This window comes from Budorcas taxicolor, chromosome 10, assembly GCF_023091745.1.
Source record: "Budorcas taxicolor isolate Tak-1 chromosome 10, Takin1.1, whole genome shotgun sequence".
Taxonomy (NCBI): Eukaryota; Metazoa; Chordata; class Mammalia; order Artiodactyla; family Bovidae; genus Budorcas; species Budorcas taxicolor.
Window position 1 is genome coordinate 34,851,022 of NC_068919.1, and position 22,014 is coordinate 34,873,035.

Sequence of the window (22,014 nt, forward strand, 5' to 3'; positions counted from 1 at the left end):
CATACTCCCTCATCCCCTTTACTTCCTACATTCCTATTTTTATTTATGTATTTCTTTTTCATGAATTTCTTTTTAGGTCTTAGAGTGGTTGCCTTTGTGATGCTGAGTTTGTTTCCAACCTATCAATTTAATCTGTCATACAGTGACTCCTACAAGAGAGTTTTAGACAAAAACTGATTGATGAGTCTTTAATGGTGGTATTCTGAGCCCTAAGTTAACCGGGTTGGGGAAGTGTTTGAGGGTTGGAAGCCAGAATGGTAGCCTAGAAACACCCAAGCTTCAGAGGAAGGCTGACAGATCCCAGTTCAAACTCAGCTTTGCCCTGCCTTGGTCTAATAACCCTCCAGTTTCACAGCCTGAGTCTGCTTTCTCATCTGCAAAATGGAGTTTGAAGAGGATTCAATGAGATGGTGGGAACTTTCCTGGTGGTCCAGTGGTTAAGAATTCACCTTGTAATTCAGGAGACATGAGTTCAATCCCTGTCGGGGAACTATAGACCTCACATGCTGTGGAGCAATTAAGCATGTGCTGAAACTACTGAAGCCCCCAACTGCGAAAGCCAGAGTACCACAACAGATAGTCTGCATTCTGCAAAGATTCCATGTATTGTCACTAAGACCCGAGGCAGTCAAATAAATATATATGTAAATATTAAATGAGATGACGTTAACATGATGTTCAATACAAAGTCCTTTCTCAGCAGACATCCTTTCTCTTCCTTTCTTTGCCTTCTCATCCTCCCTGCTTTCCCGGAGAGGCTCTGTCCATCAAAGTCTGGCTCTGTAATTTCTCTGCAGGGGCTTCTTCCTGACCCTCTTTGGAAGAAGGTGGCAATAAGAAGTGGGTAGGGAGGCCTCGAAAATACAGCCTGTAGACTCAGTTGTTACCTTGATGACATGTTACACAGTGTGATAGGCATTATTATGATAGTTCCCTCCCCATTCTGTCTCCTGAAGTGTTCAAGAGCCCTTTCAGAAAAAGGAACCAGATCAGAAGAGGCCATGGTTTTGTTCATTCATTAACTCATTCATTTAACAAAGATTTTATGAACTCCTCTGGTAGGCAAACACTATGCTCAATACTGGAGACAGGTGAACAAAAAAGGACACAGTCTCAGCCTTCATGGACCTTACAGTCCAGTGTAAAAATAAACGTTAATCAACTAATCAAATAAATGTAAAACTGCAACTATATTTCTTTTCTGAAGAAAAGGTAAGAGGTGATATAGAATGTCTAGTGAGGGTATGACCTAACAAGTGGTAACATTTGGACTGAGTTCTGAGTGACAAGTAGGAGTTAACTAGGTATAGGGGAGAGGTGGGAATTGGCAGAAGGCACAGCATATGCAAAGGCTCTGTGGCAGGAGGAAGAGGGTAAGCACCAGGGACTGGAGAAGGTCAGTAGAGCTGGAACAAAGAGAGGAGGGAGGGGAAATCTGCTGGTAGTCCAGTGGTTAAAACTGTGCTTTCACTGCTGTGGATTCTTCCCTGGTGGTTCGGACGGTAAAGCGTCTGCCTACAATGCCTACCATGTGGGAGACCCGGGTTCAATCCCTGGGTCGGGAAGATCCCCTGGAGAAGGAAATGGCAACCCTCTCCAGTATTCTTGCCTGGAAAATCCCATGGATGGTGGAACCTGGTAGGCTACAGTCCATAGGGTTGCAAAGAGTCAGACACGACTGAGCAACTTCACTTCACTTCACTGCTGTGGACCCAGGTTCGATCCCTGGTCAGGGAACAAAGATTCCACAAACTGTGCAGTGTAGCCAATAAATAAAAAATTTTAAAGAGATGAGGGAGGCAGAAGTGAGTCTTGAGGCAGACAAGGTGGATCTATCCACTTAGGGTTCTGTGAACCATGGTAAGAAGTTTTGTCTCTATCCTAACAGCATTGAGAGTCACTGCAAAATCTTAAGCAAGGGTGGTGGGCAGACTGACATGTTCAGATTTTGAATAGAGAGAGGATCAGAGGGTGCAGAATTCCTGGAGGTCAGTGGGGAGACCACTGCTCTAGGGCTTGACTGGGAGAGGTATTGCTGGTGATAGTGAGAAGTTGTGGATTGGAGAGCTATTTAGGGGGTAATATTTAACAGAAATTGGTGATGGATTGGGACATGCAAATTTCACGAATGCCAATACAGGAACACAGGTTCATACATGGGACCTCTCTTAGCATATTTCCTCATCTATAAGCTGGGCATTGGTAAGACTCTGCAGGAGCACACCACACAGCCCCAGAGACACTCGATGGCACACAAAAGAGTAATGCCCATTATTTATGTATAAGTCTCCGTATTTACAGTCTTTCATCTCAGCATTGACCTATGCGTGTCACCACACATCAATAAACTTGCCCAAGATAAGGGAACTCAAGTTTCAAGATAAGAAAAACCACCAGGACCACAGGTTCATATCAGGGTGGGGAAATAACGAGGGTGCAGGCTGGGGCAGAGGCAAGTATATCTGCCCTGCTGTCCCAGCCAGGCCTGGGTCCAGTGGTGGAATAAAATCAGCAGCAAGCAGGCCCCATCACAGCTAGATGTTCTCTTTCTTTCTCTTATTTAAAAAAAAAAAATTTTTTTTGACCATGTTTCTTGGTTCTTAGTTCCTCAACCAGAGATGGAACCCTTACTACCTGCTGTGGAATGCCCCCTGGACCACCCTGTGTTTCCCCTCATGCCCCTTTTAGGGAAATTCTAGAGGCTCCTTGAACGGTTGTACCAAGTAAACTATTTATAGTTTGATCTCCTAATTTTTTCAATTAATGAATATGTTAGGACTTCCCAGGTGGCTCAGTGGGTAAAGAATCCACCTACAATGCAGGAGACACAGGAGACTCAGGTTCAGTCCCTGGGTCAGGAAGATCCCCTGGAGGAGGGCATGGCAATCCACTCCAGTATTTTTGCCTGGAGAATCCCATGGATAGAGGAGCCTGGCAAGCTACAGCCCCTAGGGTCACAGAGTCAGATACAGCTGAAGCGACTGAGCACACAACAATTATACATTACTACATAACAAATTACCCCCAAATTTAGCAGCTTAAAACAATTGTTTCGTCGCTAAGTCATGTCAAACTATTTTGTTACCCCAGGACAGTAGCCTGCCAGGCTCCCCTGTCCAAACGATTTCCCAGACAAGTGGGTTGCCATTTCCTTCTCCAGAGTATCTTCCCAACCCAGGGGTCAAACCCATGTCTTCTGCATTGGCAGGCAATTCTTTACCGCTGAGCCACCAGCAAAACCTGCTTAAAACAATGGGTATTTATTATATCAGTTTCAGTAGGAGGCTTAGCCGACTCCTCTGGTTCAGGGGTTCTCAGAAGGGTGCAAGCCAGCACAGACCAGTGTTGTTGGTCAGACATCTGCACCCTGCCATGCACACATTTCTAGTGGGCTACTCACCACATGGCAGCTGGTTTACAATAGAAACAGAGCGCTGAGACAGGGAAAGGGACAGGTGAGATGGAAGTCACAGTCTTTTTGTAACCTAATCTAGGAAGTGACATCCTATGACTTGCTGTGCTGTATTCTATTCATCAGAGGCCAATCACTAAGTCCAGTGACACTGAAGAGAGGAGATTACACACACAGGCATAATTACTGGCCGGTATGGATCATTAGTGATCATTTAGAGGTTATCTACCACACTGAACTATTGTGAACGTTTTTGACATTAGCAGAATTCTTCAATAATGCCCCTTTTAGGAAATTCCCTGGTGGTCCAGTGGTTAGGACTCCACACTTTTACTACTGAGCGCTGGGGTTCAATCCCTGGTTGGGGAACTAAGATCCCACAAGCTGTGCAGCACGGCCAAATAAATCAAGCTCTTTGAGGATTGCAGGAGTATCTGAGGGGACTTGTCTCTTTTAAATGAATATTAAACCAATGACAGTAGCCTCACCTTGACAAATATTGCATTACTTTCCTCAAAATTCCTTGGCTCTGCATTATCAAGGGAATTATTGGGCTTTAGATCATTAAAATGCAACTTGCTGCTGCTACTGCTAAGTCGCTTCAGTCGTGCCCGACTCTGTGCGACCCCACAGACGGCAGCGCACCAGGCTTCCCCGTCCCTGGGATTCTCCAGGCAAGAACACTGAAGTGGGTTGCCATTTCCTGCTCCAATGCCTGAAAGTGAAAAGCGAAAGTGAAGTTGCTCAGTCATGTCCGACTCTAGCGACCCCATGGACTCCAGGCTACCAGGCTCCTCCGTCCATGGGATTTTCCAGGCAAGAGTGCTGGAGTGGGGTGCCACTGCCTTCTCCTTATTTAGCTGTAATTATTAGAGGTGCTAGTGCTCAGTTGCCCAGTCATGTCCGACTCTTTGGTCCCCTACGGACTGTAGCCCATCACGTTTCTCTGGCCATGGGATTCACCAGGCAAGAATACTGGAGTGGGTAGCCATTTCCTTCTCCAGATAATCAGATAATTAGTACTAAAAATTGCTCTGTAAATATATTGTCCCTCTGTTTCAGTTATTGCCACAAAACTGTTATCAGAGAAATGGGTTTACCTCTCAGTGGGTATCAAGCCAAAGATTGGAAGAAGGAAGGATTTATTATTATTTGCAGCAAATCAAATTATTACTTGCCTAGTGGTAAAGAACCCACCTGAGCAGGAGACATAAGAGATGTGAGTTCGATCCCTGGGTGACGAAGATGCCCTGGAGAAGGAAATGGCAACCCACTCCAGTATTCTTGCCTGGGAAATCCCATGGACAGAGGAGCCTGATGGGCTACAGTCCATGGGGTCGCAAAAGAATCAGACATGACTTAGCGACTAAACAACAGCAATAGCAACAAGTCAAGAGGAGACCAGGGAACTTTCTAAAAGCTGCCTCTCCCCTAACAGCAAAATTAGAGAAATTTTGAGCTAAGGGTATATGCATATACTTTATCACAGGACTGTTGTTGGACTGTCTTCTCTGTTCTGACATTTCTTTGTTCGCTCAGGATCCTTGTTACCTATACTTGTTCAAGGGCAAGCACTGTGGCCGTGGGGTCTCAAAGAGTTGGACATGACTGAGCAACTGAACTGAAAGTGTTGGTCGCTCAGTCGTGTCCTATTCTTTGGGACCCCATGAACTGTAGCCTGCCAGGCTCCTCTGTCCATGGAATTCCGCAGGCCAGAATACTTGGTGAGTAGCCCTTCCCTTCTCCAGGGGATCTTCCCCACCCAGGGATTGAACCCAGGTCTCCCGCATTGTAGGCGGATTCTTTACCAGCTGAGCCACAAGGGAAGCCTGAACTGAAGTGAACTGATATGCATATTCATGAAGAGGCTTGAGCAGAAAATTCTGCATAGAATTAGGGCAAAGTTTTAGGAGTCCAAGTCTTGGTGGATTGAAGTCAGGAGGGTCAGTATCATTATTCTGTCCTCCACCAGGGTGGGGGCCTTAGCTCCAGCTGGAGTCAAAGATAAATTATTATGTATATTCCTTGAGGAGGAACTAGGACTCCGCTTTATCACAGGACTATTGTTTGACTGTCTTCTCTGTTCTTTCTTTGTTCCCTCAAGATCCTTGTTACCTAGACCTGTTCAAGGGCAAGCACTGTGGCCAGGCTTAGGTCACAAAATGAAAGTGAAAGTCACTCAGTCTGACTCTTTGCAACCCAGGAATTCTCCAGGCCAGAATACTGGCCTGTCCCTTCTCCAGGGCATCTTTCCAATCCAGGGATCGAACCCAGGTCTCCCACACTACAAGTGGATTCTTTACCAGCTAAGCCATGAGGGAAGCCCAAGAACACTGGAGTGAGCAGCCTGTCCCTTCTCCAGGGCATCTTCCCAACCCAGAAATCGACCTGAGGTCTCCTGCACTGCAGGCAGATTCTTTACAAACTGAGCTATCGGGAAACACAGGATAACTTCAGCCAAAATAGCTTTTCTTTCTCTCTCTTTTTCCTTCGGCTGCTCTGCACAGCTTGTGGGATCTCAGTTCCCTGTGCAGAGATTAAATTTGGGCCCTTGGCTGTGAAAGCCAGAAATCCTAACCACTAGACCACCACAGAATGCCCCCCAATGGTTTCTCTTATGTCGAGAACGCCATTCCTGATTCTCTTTCTTCAGAGACTCCCTAACTTACCTGCTTACAGATATCACCCCAAAATTTAAAGGCTTAAAATGAACACATTTGCTCATGATGCTGCAACGTGGGCAGGGCTTTGGAGGTGTAGCTAATCTCTGTTGGAGCGAGTCAACTGGGGCTAAGGGTGAACAATGGTTTAATGAAGCTACTCAGCTGGGGTGGCTGTGAGATAGCCAGACACCTCTTTCTCCCATCACAACCTCTCATCCTCCGGTCTTGCTCTCCTCCAGTGGCCTCTCTCTCCCTCAGGGTTGTCAAACTTCTTCACTTGACAACTGGTTCTAAGAGGGAAAATGCAAGCCACAAGGCTGAGGTTTGAAAGCCATGGGGCACCACTTCTACTCTGTCCTATTGGTCAAAGCAAGTTACAAATTCAAAGAGAAGGGAAAGGTAGACACCACCTCCTGGTGGGAGGAGCAGCATGCACTTACAAGGAAGGTGAGGGCCTGTCCACCATCGTTGATAGCGGTCTTTGTAGATAGTTCATTAAACCTACTTATAGAAACCACCAGACCACCATCCAAGACAAGGCATTCAGTGTTCCTTTTCTAGTATGGTGTTAAGGACTGCATGTTCTCACCAAACCACCCACTCCTAACATCAGTGGTTGGTACTGGTGGTATTGCAAGTATGAAGGAAGCCTATAGCATAAACCCTGGCTTTCTCTTCCCCAAGTTCATATAGGCCACATGGCCTAACAAAAGAGCTAACTCACCTGGACAGCTCCCTTGGGCCTGCAATGTACAATCAGAAAACAATATCATCTGGGGGAATTCCCTGGTTGCTTAGTGGTTAGTGTTCTGGCCTTTCACTGCCGTGGCCCAGGTTCAGCCCCTGGTTGGAGAACTGAGATCCTATAAGCCACACAGCATGGCCAAAAAAGGAGAAAGAGAGAAAAGAAAACAATATAATCTGGAAATGCTTTGTAGGAAGGTAAGTCAGAATCACAGAAAGGGGCCAATATTGGCAGTCAAGAGACCTGAAATGTAGAGATGGCCTCTGCCACATACTAGCTCTGTTCGTCTCTGAACAAACCAACGACCAATCTCTGGGCCTATATATAGGACATACAGCTTCTTATATGTAAGGGGAAAGGCTTTAACTGAGACCCCCAATAGCTCTGACGCTCTCTGCCTCTCCATAAACCAAATTTTATGAACCCACCCAGAGGATAGCTGGCTCTGTACATACTGCTAGAGAGGCTCTTGGGAGTCACTGAGGACCTGGACAGGTGAAGGGCATGGCTGGAGGAGGGAACCACATGCCATGTGCAGGGTGGCCTGGAGTACATCTGCAAGCTGGTACAGAGCCCAGAACTAGGGCAACAGTGGCCACAGGCAAGCCGGGATGGATGTGAGCAGTTACTGAAGAAGATGCCGCTGCCCAGGGCTGGCTGGATGCTTGCAAGGGAAGCCCACGGAAAGGCAGGGGGCACAGAGATACTGGGACAAAGTGCCTGGGTCAGTGAGATGAGGAGAGAATGTGGAAAAAGAAGTAATGTGGGGCTAAACATGATGAATGTGAAAGCTGTCATGATGTTTTTTTCTCTTTCTCATGGAAACACTCCATACTCACCTAAGGAAACTTTGGTAATAATTTTAAACTAGAAAAAAGAAAATGTTACCCCATATTTTCATCATTCAAATACCATTACCTTCACCGCTTTGGTGAACTGAGTCTTTTTCCCTTCATGTGTAGCTTTTCTCTTTAGGATGTAAGAACCAGCATAAGGTAGTGTGAAAAGTGTGGGGTTGTTTTTTTTTAATATGTATATATTTACTTGACTGTGCCAGGTCTTGCAGCATGCAGGAACTTTGATCTTCCTTGCAGCATGTGGAATCTAGTTTCCTGACCTGGTATCGAACCTGAGCCTCCTGCATTGGGAGCATGGAGTCTTGGCCACTGGACCACTAGGAAGTTCCCAAAGCATAGTTTTTGATGTTTGAGATACTTGTGATAAAATCTGTTGATTTTCAAGGCAAGTTGATCTGAGCTGAATGTGGAATTTCCAGCTGAAGTCAGAATTGAAAGTACAGTAAAAAGCACAGTGTTTAGGTGCTAAAGCAGTGGACTTAGCCTGCCTGAACTCCAGTCCCGGTTCTGCCACCTATCTGTCATGTGACTTAACAAGTTTGTCCACCTGTCTGAGCCTGCTTGCTCATTTGTAATACAGGGATAAAATTAGTACCTACTTTCTTGGTTTGTTTTGACTGAATGGGGCAATGTGTGGGAAATACTTGGGAACAGGTTTTGGGCATTATCAGATGTAGGTTTTTGTAATGATATATATGATGGAAGTAATGATTAATCTGTAGTAATATTACCATAGGGTAAGTCTTCTGTGTTAGGATTTTTGTATGTATAAGGTATTAAAGGAAGCACAAATCAAATCTCAACAAAATTCTTTCTTTCCAGTAACTACACAATCATATGCTTCATTCCCCGGCATATCATCCATGTTCCCCACCGTGCCTGGGGCAGTGGAAAAAACTGAAAAATTCAGAGGGGAGACAGACTCCGGATTCGCACACACAATACCCATACCCAAAATGTGTGCAGCTAGGGAATGTTGCAGTTAAGCTAGGAAAAAGACTGAGGGTCGGCTACAGGATCTAGTGAGTAAGAACATTCCCATTGGGCTGGGGTTTGTTAAGTCACTGTGAAGGGGTGGAAGCTCTCTTTTTTAAAAAAAAGTATGTATTAACTTCTTTTTGGTTGCGCTGGGTCTTCACTGCTGCAGACCACTCTCTGTTGTGGTGCAAGAGTTTCCTGTTGCTGCGATCTCTTTCGTTGCAGAGCTCGGACTCTAGGTGAACAGGCTTCACTAGTTGCAGCTCATGGGTTTAGTAGTTGTAGCTCAGGGGCTTTAGTTGTTCCTGGCATATGGAGTCTTCCTGAATCAGGGCATGAATCTGTGACCTCTGCATTGGCAGGCGGATTTCTATTCACTGTACTACCAGGGAAGTCTGTATGGAATCTCTTTTGAAGAGACCAACATTCCTCTGTAAAGAATGGCCTTTGAAGGACCAACATTGCTCTGTAAAGAATGGCCTTTAAGGGGAGTTCTTCACTCAGGAAAAGCAATGAGCTTGGTTTCAAGGAGTCCAGGCCTCAGTGAAGGCTCAGCTACTTTGGTGATCTGCAACCTCTAGCTTCCAAGGATGTTATTTTACTGAAAGAAAGAACCAGCTCCTGACCAGGAGCACCCCACCTGGTGAGAGAGGAGAGAAATTCTGTGCTGTAGAGAAGGGATCTGCTGACCAATGAAACTAACTCAGCTGCGACAACCACCGGAAGGGAAACGTTAGTACAAAATGAGGAAGGGCCGCAAAACAAAAGGAACCACTGAGGATCAAGTAGGGAAACCTGGACCGGGGAAATCTCTCGTTTCTCAGCTGTAACAGAAAGGAGGGTTTCCAGAGCTGGCAATGGTGGTAATATTCCAGCGGGCATCCGGGATTCCAGTTATCAAAGGTGCACCCACACAGCTTCTGAGATCTCTTCCCGCCACAAGACGGAAATGACTTCCCGAGGGCTGACCACGACAGCGAGATCATTGGCATCGGGCTTTCCCCCGTTTCTCCTCCCCCAGCCCCTTCCCTAGCGCCTCGGGCCTGGGTCTGGGAATGCTAGTCCGGACCGGAAAGGGAGTCGGCAGCCTCTGAGCATCTGACCCACCTTCGTGTGCCAGACACCGTCGGCGCTTCCCGAAGTGTCTGGGCCTCCAGGGATAGGGGTGTACTTCTGGGGCGCATGGAGCCCCGCGAGGTTGGGACCGGGGCAGGGCGCGCCTGCCTCTGAGCCTGTTTGGGCACCAGGTTGCAGACGCAGGGTGGAAGATGGCAGGGATTGGGGGTAGGCGGCCCGGAAGCCGGGGCTGCAGGGGCGCACCGGGCGTGGGCGGGGCTGGCCACGCCAGGGTTAATGTTCGCCCCGCCCCGGCCGCACTGACTCAGTTTCACCAGAAACTAGAGGGGTGGAGGTGCCGGAACCCCAGAGCACCCGACACCCGGGCGGAAACGGCGGTCCGAGCAGCGCGGGACACCTGGACCGGAACCTCGGCAGGCCCGGCCCCACCCCACTCACCTGCGCAGGTAACCCGGGCCGAGGAGAGCCAGGAGGAGGCGGAGCGGGTTCGGAGCATGTCTGGCCCTTTGTTCTGCGCCGGTGCGTGTGTCAGGGTACGTGAGCTCTTTAGCCGTCCGACCGGCTGCGGGGTCACCGAAGTGTGCGTGGGAGGACCGGGCCCACCTGCCGTTCTTCACTCCCGGGGTGTTCGTGCTCCTCGGTCCTCCCCTTCACTTCCTCCCGGCCGGCCCTCCTCCCTGGAAGTCTCTTGGCTGATCCGATGTCTCCTCCTCCGTCCCCTCCCTCTCGCAGGTCGCTAGCACCCTCGGAGCCCAGAGGCCCGCTCTGTGAAGGTGACCCCGGTGGGGAGGAGGGCGACGATCCCCGGGAGGACGATGGCCGGGGGCCGCCTCTCCCGGGCCCGCATCCCAGCGGTCGCCGTGTGGCTTCTCTGCGCGCTCGCCCTCCGGGGCGCCGAGGCCGGGCCGCCGCCGGTGACCCCCGGTCTGCTCACGGCCGACGGCTGCCTGAACCGCTTTACCCCCGGGGTGCCTGATTTCGTGCTCGACACGGACGCCTCGGTCAGAAACGGGGCCACCTTCCTGCGCTCCCTCACCGCGCGCCGCGGCCGGGACTGCGTGCACGCCTGCTGCAGCTCCAACGACTGCAATCTGGCGCTGGTGGAATTGCAGCCCGACGGCGGGGAGGACGCCATCGTCTCCTGCTTCCTCATCAACTGCCTCTACGAGCAGAACTTCGTGTGCAAGTTCGCGCCCAGGGAGGGTTTCATCAACTACCTCACGCGGGAGGTTTACCGCTCCTACCGCGAGCTGCGGACCCAGGGCTTTAGAGGTAAGGACGAGGGTGCCAGGATCTGGGGAGACTCACAAAAAGGACTGGTTATAGGGTCTTTGCGTGAAGCATCAGAAAGGAGTTTGGAGGAGAGTCCCATTCGATCCTAACTCATCCTTAGAAGTAGGCATGGTATAAACAGTAAATAAAGAACAGGCTACAAGAGGGGCGAGGGGGGACGTCCTAGAGCTGACGCTGGCTCGTGAATTCAGGATGTTGAGTGGGCGGGTGTTCTGGGATGTGTGAGTGGGAACAAGCTCCTGGGGGTTCCTGCTTTGACCCCAATGGGCCAAATCAGGGAATGAGCTGTCTGGAGGCCACCTGATGACCAGATAGAGAGATACTCCAGGCCAAGCACTGTGCTAGGTACCTTGGGGCCCTGTCAAGTGGACTTGGTGAAGGCTGGGCTCCTCACTGCTGGGTCTGGGATTGGTTCTAGCATTTCTTGTACTCCTCTCCCCAGGTACTGGTCTTTAGTGGTCTGGGGGAAAAACTGCCATACCACCAGAGTCTAAAGAACAAGCCTAGTTGGGGGTGATCCAACTGGGGAGGAGGCGGTAATGTGGACACAGTAGCCTAGAGGCCCTGGGGTCCAGGTGAGGAGGGTTGCTGGATGAGTCAGTCCACTGGTATGTATACCTGGTAGGGGAAGGAAGTCAGCTGTCCAGGCAAGTGTGTGTGTGTGTGCGTGTGCGTATACTCCTGTGTGCTCGTAAGCCTGGCAGAGCTCTTCCTGCTTAAGATCTAGTAGCCAAGCTGTCTGCTCACCTTGTTTACTTCCAGGATAAGGGCAAAGTGGGGCCACGGCTCCTTCTCTTTCCTCCTGGGACTGAGCAGTTAGCTGGGATTGGGGTCCCTCCAGAGACCTTCATTCCCCATCCTCTCCACCTGTTGTTCTGGCCAGGTGGGGCTCCAGGGCAGGGATGGGTCACACTGATAACCTCTGTTAGTACTTTACTGTTTGCTGACTGCTATGCCACTCAGCCTCTCACTTAGGCATCATGACAACCGCCTCTGAAAAGGGTGCTATTAGTAGTCATTCCACTTTTTAGATTAGGAGACTGACTCCCATCTTAAATATATACCGTCCACAAATGGGACTCAACCCCAGGCCAGACCTCCTACAGGGCTGCGCTATTTCTCACACAAGACCATCTTTCTGGTAGAAACCTGTCTGTGATCCAAGACAGCCCAATGGACAACAGAACCAGAGACTAGGGAGCCCAGGGGCCAGGCTGGGGCTGGTCGGTCTCAGGTCTGGAAAGTAGAGAAAGTTTTCCTCTCCAGCCTTTCCTCTTCTCCCTATCCTTTCAGAAGCTCTGGATCTCTGGGAAGAGGTGGGGTGGAGATTGCAGGAGAGGGACACTGTCTCCAGGCTAGGCTGGGCTACTGAGTCCCAGTGGGCCAGGGCCTGAGCCTGTTTCACAGGAAGCAGCAGGGAGTGTAGGTGGTGACGACCTAAGTGATCCGAGCTGCCTGCCCTCCCGGCTCTGACAGGACCCATCGGATGGCCAGCACTGCAGGGCCGACGCCTGAAACTCTGGGGTCTCGTCAGGAAGCTGAGCTAGACGGAGCCTTTCTCATCTGGGAACCTCCCCACCTCCTGACTTGCCTGATTGGCACAAGACAGGATGGCGTGGGGATTTCCTGGTCATGGGGTGCTGGGTAGAACTTGGACTTAGTCTGGCCCCCAGGCCATTTCAGGGCACCACAGTGTTTGGGAGAATGGGGGATGCTGTGTGCATGTGTCCAGGAGTCCATTCTCACCTGAGTCGCGCTAGAGAGGTTGAAAGTACAAAGAGGGTCAAGTCATTGTGGCCTTTTGGAAGCTGGGCTAGGGTAGACCGAGGCAGGCAAAGTGGGCAAGTACTCAGGGCTTCTGAACCTTTGGTTCTTGGACTGGGGGAGCCCTTCCCAGGGTGGGTTGACCTGTACCCCTTGCCCTGCCTGTGGCCAGGCCAGTCCAGTCCAGATTACTGGGGCCTCCTAAACACCCTGCTCTTTCCTCTTCTCCCCTTCCCCTACCTTTCCCATCTTTGCATTGGAAGAGTGGCTTGGAAGATAGAGACTGTGTTTCCCTGGAGAGTCCTGAGGCCTGATGGCTGGGGGAGGGGCTGGCTTTATCACTCCTCTGGCCCTTTGCTCTCAGTGGGTGGGAAATAAGGAGTGGTATCTGTCCAGACATCTGCCCCTTGCTCCTGGGACTGGGGCTTGGAGAGGACCAGGCTTGCGTGTGGTTAGACATTGCTGATTAGGCCCGAGGTCTGATACGTCACTCTGTTTGTGACTTATACCCTGGGGCCAGTGGGGCTAGCCTATCTTTCTGCTCGGTAGACTGCCAAGTACCCTGTCTTGTTTCCCCTGTGGACTGCTGATTACTTTCTGGAAAATGCAAGGAGGGAGGGACAGGCTCCTCCCAGTTCACTGCCCCCTTGGCTTGGCCTCTCACCTCAGGGCCTGGGCTAGCTCTCAGTGAGCCCTCAAGCCACTGGGTTGGGGCTTAGTTCCTGGCCCTGCTCTCCTGGTCTTATAATGGAGGTTTCCTTTTCTCAGTCCTGTAGCCCCTGCACCACTTGGCTTGTTTCTCTGTGGAAGTTCTCCCCTCCCATCCCTTTGCTCTCACTGTGTGTCCTGGTCTTTTCATCTCTGGGATCACCCTCTGTGACTCGCATATTGGCTCTGCTTTCTCTGCCTCATCAAAGAGAGGCAGAGACGCAGTCCTGTGATTCAGCCTTCTACCAGTTGTTATCTCTTTACCTTCTCTCCTTCCTTTGAACTCTTAGACTTCACTAACCTTCTGTGGTGCCTCTGTGAAGGGCAGGCAGTATCCACCAAAAGTGTAAATGGCACATAACCCTCACCACAATTCCACTTGCGGGAACTCATCTTGTGGCTATGCTTAAACATGTGTAAAACAACTTACCAGCCAGTCAGTCACTGCACCACTGTTTATAATAGCAAAGAATTGGAAACAATCTCAGTGTCTGTCAACACATCCTATAATTGGATACTGTGGTGCTGTTTTAATCGTAATATGAATAATAAACCCTGAGGCAGCATGGGTTAGTTTTTAGTAGGGAGGGAGAAAGGTAGGGAAGAAGGACCTAAATCAAGAGGGACTGATGGACTGGTTAAATGTGTTAAAAGTGCTATGCAACCAAAAGTATGTACAACTGTGAATGATTTCCAGTATATATTAAGGGAAAAGCAAGATGAAGAACTTGCATGCTTATAAATTCAATACTCTCTCTCCTGATAGTCACACATACACACGCCCCCAGACTAGTAACTGAGAACACCTCTGGAGAGAAGGTTCGTTCATGTCCTTATGCTCAGTCATGTCCAGCTCTGCGACCCCATGGACTGTAGCCAACCAGGCTTTTCTGTCCATGGGATTTTTCCAGGCAAGAATACTGGAGTGGGTTGCCATTTCCTTCTCCAGGTCCATATATTACCTAAGCTAAAAACAAAATTGAAGATTATAAAAGTAATAAAAAAAAAACAGTCATCCTTCTAAGCAAGTATAACCTGCAGCATGGTATTTTGATGTTTTGGACAGAGTATGAGTCAGACCAAGGTTCAAATCCCAGCTCCGCTGTTTAGAAACTGAGCGACCCTGGGCAAGTCATTTAACATCTCTGGTATCAGTTTTCTCATCTGGAAAGAGGAGCAAGAATGCAGTTGTGGCAGGATGGTTAGGAAGGAAGGCGATATAGATGGGGGCAGCAAACCTCCTGTGAATATCCTTATAGTAAATACTTTAGATTTTGTGTTGGTTACAGCTGCTCAGCTGCTGTGGTAACATGAAAGCAGCCGTCCACAATTTGTAAACAATTTGGTAAGGCTGTATCTTACTTTATAGACACAAATTTGAATTTTATGTGCTTTTCACATGTCATGAAGTATTGTTTAAGAATTCTTTTCAACCGTTAAAAAATATAACAGGTTGGGCTAAATGTAGCCTGCAGGCCATAATTTGCCAGCTCTGATAAGACACTACAGATAAAGTATCTAGTGTGTGCTAGCCACACTTTCCTTTTTTTTTTTTTTTTTGCTTTTAATTATTTTGTTTTTGGCTATGCTAGATCTTCATTCCTGTGCATAGGCTTTCTCTAGTTGCCAAACGGGGACTACTCTCTAGCTGCAGTGTGACAGCTTCTCGTTGTGGTAGCTTCTCTGGTTGTGGAGTGTGGGGTCTAGAGCCCAGACTCAGTAGTTGTGGTCCAGGGGCCTAGTTGCCCCAAGGCACATGGGATCTTCCCAGACCAGGGATTGAACCTGTCCCCTGCATTGGCAGGCAGATTCTCAGCCACGGGACCACCAGGGAAGTCCTCTGAGCACAGTTTCCATTAGCAGTGGCTTTGTTAGTATGACTCCAGGTCTTTCTCTACCTCTGGCTTCTCTGGGGCTCCCACTGCACTCCTCCTCTCCCTCAAATTCAACTTATCTATGGCTGAAGCCACATGTTCCTGCTAGATCTGGTTTCCCTTCTGCCCATGCCCTGGCTCTCCGTTGGCAGTTCCCCAGAGCCTGTCAGGCACAGCAGCCTGAAGCGTCTACTCGTTGTTTCTTAGATCGTCCTTTCCATCTCTGCCGCCATTCAGTCGCTAAATTGTGTCCAGCTCTTTGTGGCCCCATGGCTGCAGCATACCAAGCTCCCGTGTCCTTCACTATCTCCCAGAGTTTGCTCACACTCATGTCCATTGAATCAGTGATGCTATCCAACCATTTCATCCTCTGTTGCCGCATTCTCCTCCTTGCCTCAGTCTTTTCCAGCATCAGGATCCATCCCTAAGCTATCCCTTAATTCAGACTGGTTCTGTTGCATCTGCCTTGAACTACTACACTGGTCCACTTGCTGGCCTCCTTGCTCCATAGAAATAATTCTATTCCAGACAGATGGGTAAACATTTGCTGCTAGGAGCTTAAGAATTCCCCTGCTACCCTGGCCCTTGGCCTTCCCTTAGTACTTCTGGACCTTGATCAGGCTTTGAGGGAGGTCAGTTTCTAGTGCAGACTGGACCTCCAGGCTTCTGTGCCACTGCTCATGGCCAGTGTCTGTCCCCTTTCTGTACCACCAGTTGTCAAATATTTGAATGTCAGTCCTGCTGTGTGCACATGTCCTGACCGAGTGTCCAGGGCCCTTGGAGATCTGTCCCAGCCCTGCTGGTCTCCTTAAAGTCCACCAAGCCAGCCTTGCAAATTCTCCACTTCTTGTTTCGGCTCATCATGGTTTCTGCTGCCATCAGCAACACGGAACATTCTTCCCCACAACCAAACAAATAAAAATAAAAGAATTTTAAAAATCCTTTGTCTCAAAAAAAAAAAAAAACCCTTTGTCTGTTCTTCACAAAGCCTTGCCTTTTTCCTCTAACTTGCTGTGATCTTTCCTTTCTTTAAACATCCACTTCCTTGTCTTATACATGTACCACAAACCCCTTCATCTTGGTGGGTCTTTTCTCTCATTTTGCTTCCTGTGGCTGGATCTTAACCTGCCCCACTGGACTGTAACACCCTCAAGGGCAGTGCATCAGTTTCCTAGGGCTACTATGCCAAAGTACTACAAAGTGAGTGGCTAAAAACAGTAGCGATGTATAGTCTCAGTTCCGGAGGCCAGACGTCCAAAATCAAGGTGTCCACAGGGCCACACTCTCTCTGAAGGCCCTGGCTGAGGGAGGGTATTTTGTGTCCCCTCGTAACTGGAGGAGGCACCCTCTTCATGTGCCCAGGCATCATGGGACACCAAGGCTTGACACAGTGCTCCCCAGGAACTCTGTGCTTCAGGCCTCTGGGCTTCTCAGCAGTGATCTGGACTGTAGAGAGAGGGGTGATGATGTTAATTACAGATTAACTTATCTGGCTTTTCAAGTGTTGTTTCTCTAACTTTAAAAAAAATGTTTATTTGATTGCGCCGTGTCTCAGTGGTGGCACATGGGTTCTTTGATCTCCCTTGCAGCATGTGGGTTCTTCAGTTGTGGAGTGCAGGATCTTCAGTTGTGTCATACAGACTTAGTTGAAGCATGTGGGATCTAGTTCCCTGAACAGGTATCAGACCCAGGCTCCCTGTGTTGGGAGTGCCAAGTCTTAGCCATTTGGACCACCACGGAAGTCCCCTGACGTTTTAAAGCAATTAGCACAAGTACCTGCTTATTGTAGAAAATAGGAAAATTCCTCCTTCCAAATATATGTGTGTATAAGGCATGTATATATATGTATGTACATGTATGTATATATATGTAAGGCATGTATATATATGTATATACATGTATATATACACAAATATATATATTTTTTTTTCCTAAATGGGATCAGATGGCAATGCACTCAGTTATTTGCTTCAGAAAGTGGCTTTACAACATTAGAATGTCTTAAGTGTAACATATCTAAACAGAGGACAAAAAGAATGGTTTCATTGTGTAATTGTATCTGTGTCTCACCAGGCTGCTGAGTCCTAGGTTGGTCTAGTTGCCACCCATAGGGTACCAGCCCCTCACTTGAGGAGGGATCCTTCCCATTCAGTGAGAGTTCACCTTACCTCACCTTCCTCGCAGGGTCCCGGATCCCCAAGGCCTGGGACGGTACAGACTTGAAGGTACAGCCCCAGGAGCCCCTAGTGCTGAAGGATGTGGAGACCACAGACTGGCGTCTGCTGCAGGGGGACACAGACATCAGGGTCGAGGTGAGATGCTGGGTGGCTCTTGGACCCCCACCTCAGCTCCCCAGGGCTCCTTTCTGCGGCTCCAGGTGGGATGGGGTGGATAAAGCCGAGGATCCATTTAATACCAAGACAGTCTGTTCTCCCCAGTGCGGGGGGGAGCGGGGGAGTGGCTTTTTGGGAGGGCCTGGAGCAGCCCAGGGGTGTCAAGCAGCCCCTGCCTGACGGCCATTCCTGTGCTTAGAGGAGTGGTCCAGACCAGGTGGAGCTGTGGGGACTCAAAGAAGGCAGCTACCTGTTCCAGCTGATGGCGGCCGGTTCAGACCAGCCAGAGAGCACGTCCAATGTCACAGTCACTGTGCTGTCCCCTGAGCAGACGGAAGGTAAGGAAGTGGGGCGAGGAGGCCACCGTGGGAGGCATCCCCCGCCCCAGTTGACTGGCCCTTCAGACGCCCCTGACCAGCTTGCCTCCCTGCCAGAATACTGCCTTGCACCCAAGAAGGTGGGCCGCTGTCGTGGTTCCTTCCCTCGCTGGTACTACGACCCCACAGAACGGATCTGCAAGAGTTTCGTTTATGGAGGTTGCCTGGGCAACAAGAACAACTACCTTCGGGAAGAAGAGTGCAAGCTTGCCTGCCATAATGTGCAAGGTGGGCCTTTGCGAAGCAGTGTTGGGGCTCAGGTGACATTCCCCCAGGGTAGGTGTTCTCTCTTCACAGGATCAGGGAGGTAGGCATGGGAATACCCCCATCCCTAGGCCCCCTATCAGCTCATCCTGGCTGGGGTCTGGCCCTGCCTCCTCTCATTTCTCCGTTTTTCTCTCCTAGGTCCCTCAGCAGAAAGGCATCATCCAGGTAGGCTTTTGCTCCTTTCCTTGTTCCCCTCACCCCTGCCAGCTCTCCAGCCGGTATCAAGTCTAGGTCCCTGCTCACACTTTCCTGGCTCCACAATTCATTTCTGCCCTCAGAATGAAGGCCCACAAGTGCCTCACCCCCTGCAGCTCAGGCTCCTCCCATCAGCCTTTGCCTGTTTTGTGTGTAGGAGGGTTTGAGGGGCAGGGGTGGAGAGGGAACAGGGACTGTGTCATGATGCCACCTGGGGCTAGAGAGGGCCAGGTAGATGATGGGCTCGCGGTATTTGCTGGCCTCTGCACCCCCACCTGACCTCCCCCTCCCCCGGCCTCACCCTCCCCAGTGTGTTCTGGCAGCTGCCACTCCAGCAAGTTCCGCTGCGGTGATGGCTGCTGCATCGACAGCTTCCTGGAGTGTGATGACACTCCCGACTGCCCCGACGCCTCCGATGAGGCCACCTGTGAGAAATGTGAGGCCTGGGGGCGGAGGGCGGTGGGCAGGGCAGGGCAGATCCAGCCCAGTCACCCCTACACCTCTGCGAGGCCCTTGTCAGGTCTGCGCCTCTGATCTTTCATCTTTGCAGACACCAGAGACTTCGATAAACTCCAGAGGATCCATTTCCCCAGGGACAAAGGTGAGCTCCTGCCCTGGTCTCCTGGGTCAGGGCTGAGCTACTGTCCTCCCTCATGCCATCAGTGTGCTGCAGGGGCCTGCTGTGCGTACCAGGCTGTGGGCAGAAAGCTGGGGGCAGGGGTGTCCTGCGCTTTTCTTTCTGTGTTTGCTAAGCATCAGACATCCTCTTAACACCTCCTGAAATTCTTTTTTTTTTAGGCCGTGCCGCATGGCACGTGGAATCTTTGTTCTCTAACCAGGGATTGAGCTCATGCCCCTTGCAGTGGGAACTCATTCCCCTTCCAGTGGAAACTCAGGGTCTTAACCACTAGATTGCCAGGAGAGTTCCCACACCTTCAGAAATTTAACCATGCCAACATATCACTGAGATGTTATTGATTTAACTTAATATATTAAAAAGGAAATTTCAGGGACTTCCCTGGCAATCCAGTGGTTAAGACTCCGCACTTCCAATGCATGGGTTTAATCTGTGGTCAGGGAACTAAGATCCCACATGCTACACAGCACAGCCAAAAATAAATAACTGAAATTGGAGACTAAAAAAAAAAAAGGAACTTTCATGTCAGTACTGTAAATGAAAAGCCACTATTATATGCCACAATTTGAGAATTGCTTTTAAAATAAGTATAATAAAACATGGTAACAAATTTTAGCTGGACACTGTTGGCTGCCAAGGTTCAGACTCTGAGTCTTTGTTAGGTTTAGACTCTATGAGTTTTCTTTGTTAGAAGGCAGACCATCAAGTGCTGGGGAGAAACCAAGACCTTGATACAGTCGGGAATGCTGAAAGAAAATTAAGAAATAGTTATACGAGTCAGCCTAGGGTAATTCTGGACCCAAACTTACTCTCCTGCATTTATCTTCCTTGCTTCTAGCAACACTGCAAATGGCCCAGATATTTCTGGGGCCCCCGGGCCCTCACTGAATCACAGCCATCCCCAGCCTGGGAGGGTCAGGGGGTGGTGGGCAGCAACCATGTGGAGCCTAGTGGTGGCAGGGAGGTCCCGTGGACATTCACACCTTCGTCTGCTCCTTACCCTGCAGGGCACTGCATAGACCTGCCAGACACGGGCCTCTGCTCAGAGAGCATCCCCCGTTGGTACTACAACCCCTTCACTGAACACTGCGCCCGCTTTACCTATGGCGGTTGTTATGGCAACAAGAACAACTTTGAGGAGGAGGAGCAGTGCCTTGAGTCCTGTCGCGGCATCTCCAGTGAGTGGGGCAGAGGGGGGCTGGAAGATGGGGAGGTGAAAGGCTTAGCTGGAGCATTCAGCTCTGTCCCAAAGCATGGACTGGTCAGCCTTGTCCTTAGAGCACCTGAACTAAGGGTGGGAGAGGATGGCAGTGGAGCATCTGGGGCACTACTGAGGAGCAGCTGAGTCTTCGAACCTTTCGTATTAACTTATCTCCCCTGCCTCCATTGTTTTGTAGAGAAGGATGTGTTTGGTCTGCGGCGGGAAAGCCCCGTTGTTCCCAGCACAGGTAAGCCCCCCATCTGCCTGTCGCCACTGAGTAGATATGAACTCAAAGATCAACTCCACTCAGTTGTGACACCCTAAGCCCGTGTTGAGAGGATCCTGAGGTTGGCTAAAGGGACAATAGTGGTGCCTGCCGGGGCAAGGGAGAGGACAGAAATACATGCCAGGTCTGCGGGCCGTCAGTGCCCTCCCCATATCACCTGCAAGTAGAGTGACCTGGAGCCAAGACCCAGCATAACCCCTCCCAGCAAGCTCCCAACAGAGCAGTTTCAGCTGCTCACACGCCCAGGCTCCTTATCCCACCACCACCACCACTCCCCGCATCCGCTTGCCCAAGTGCCTTTCATACAGAGCAGGGGTGGGCGTCAGGACCCAGCAGGCTCTGGGAGTGCTTCATCTGGTCCTTCCTCCCGCAGGCTCCGTGGAGGTGGCCATTGCAGTGCTCCTGGGTACCTGCATCGTGGTGGTGGTCGCCATTCTGGGCTACTGCTTCTTCAAGAACCAGAAAAAGGACTTCCACAGACACCGCCACCCCCCACCTTCCACCCCCACCAGCTCCAAGGTCTCCACCACTGATGACATGGAACACCTGGTCTATTACCAAACAACTAGACCCCTCTGAGCCTGGGCCTCTCCAGGGCTCTCGCCATCTCTCACCTGGCCCTGCTTCCTAGCCAAGACGGAGGCCTGGGCTGGGCAAAGACTTCGGGACCAGACTTCTCCAGCCTGTTTCCCAGGGCTGTTCTGCCTCCAAAGCCAGGGCTCCAGCTCCTCTTGGAGGAGTCTCAGCTAAGTCCAGGCTACTTGTTCCTGAGAAAGCTCACGGGTCTGCAAGGAGCAGAAAACCTTTGAGCCAGGAATCCTAAAGAAATGGACCTCTCCACGTAAGATTTCAGAGGAAGTTGGAGTTTTGCTTCCTGTTCCAAGCTGCCTGCCCCCATCCCATGACCTTGGGAGGGGTCCTGGGACAGACTCAGAGGCTGGAGGCCCCAACCGTTTCCTCCACAGCTGGCCCTCCCACTCTGCAAAGTCCAGGGCTCTGGTGGGGGGTGGTCTGGGGGGAAGGACTTCCCTGTATGTTTTGTGTTGTACAGAGTTCCTTTTTGTTTATTTAATGCTGTGGGGGGTGAGTGAGAGGAGTAGGAAGTGGCTCTCTGGCCCCACCTCTTCCCCTGCCCCCCATAGTAAGCCCCAAGCCAGCCCGGCCTGCACACGGAGCCAGATCCTCCGCACCCACTGGGGCTCCCTTGCTTCCACAGGCCAGAGTCCACTCAGTGGAATAAAGTGATTTATTCTGTGAGTCTCCTGCCTCTGCTCTGTGGGCCAGGAAAAGGATAGGCTGCTGGGGGGAGATGGGACCGTCCCGTCCAACCGGTTCAGGCTTTGGTCA

At 50.3% G+C, this 22,014-nt stretch overlaps 1 protein-coding gene across 1 annotated transcript; it reads left to right on the plus strand.

Annotated features, from left to right (window-relative positions):
* Positions 1 to 10,547: 10,547 nt before the first annotated feature.
* Positions 10,548 to 21,246, plus strand: SPINT1 (serine peptidase inhibitor, Kunitz type 1). Its single transcript, XM_052647077.1, has 10 exons — positions 10,548 to 11,004; positions 17,556 to 17,683; positions 17,904 to 18,042; positions 18,139 to 18,309; positions 18,487 to 18,513; positions 18,854 to 18,979; positions 19,094 to 19,144; positions 20,188 to 20,358; positions 20,578 to 20,628; positions 21,041 to 21,246. Exons 1-10 carry the CDS (start codon positions 10,548 to 10,550, stop codon positions 21,244 to 21,246), a joined length of 1,527 nt encoding a protein of 508 aa, XP_052503037.1.
* The last annotated feature ends 768 nt before the right edge of the window (positions 21,247 to 22,014 follow it).

Bases quoted from the DNA above. Each gene is read 5' to 3' on its own strand.
- SPINT1 (XM_052647077.1), top strand. From the start codon at position 10,548: ATGGCCGGGGGCCGCCTCTCCCGGGCCCGCATCCCAGCGGTCGCCGTG. The intron at 18,043-18,138 runs GTAAGGAAGTGG...CCTCCCTGCCAG, and splicing joins GTCCCCTGAGCAGACGGAAG to AATACTGCCTTGCACCCAAG. The intron at 18,514-18,853 runs GTAGGCTTTTGC...CACCCTCCCCAG, and splicing joins AGCAGAAAGGCATCATCCAG to TGTGTTCTGGCAGCTGCCAC.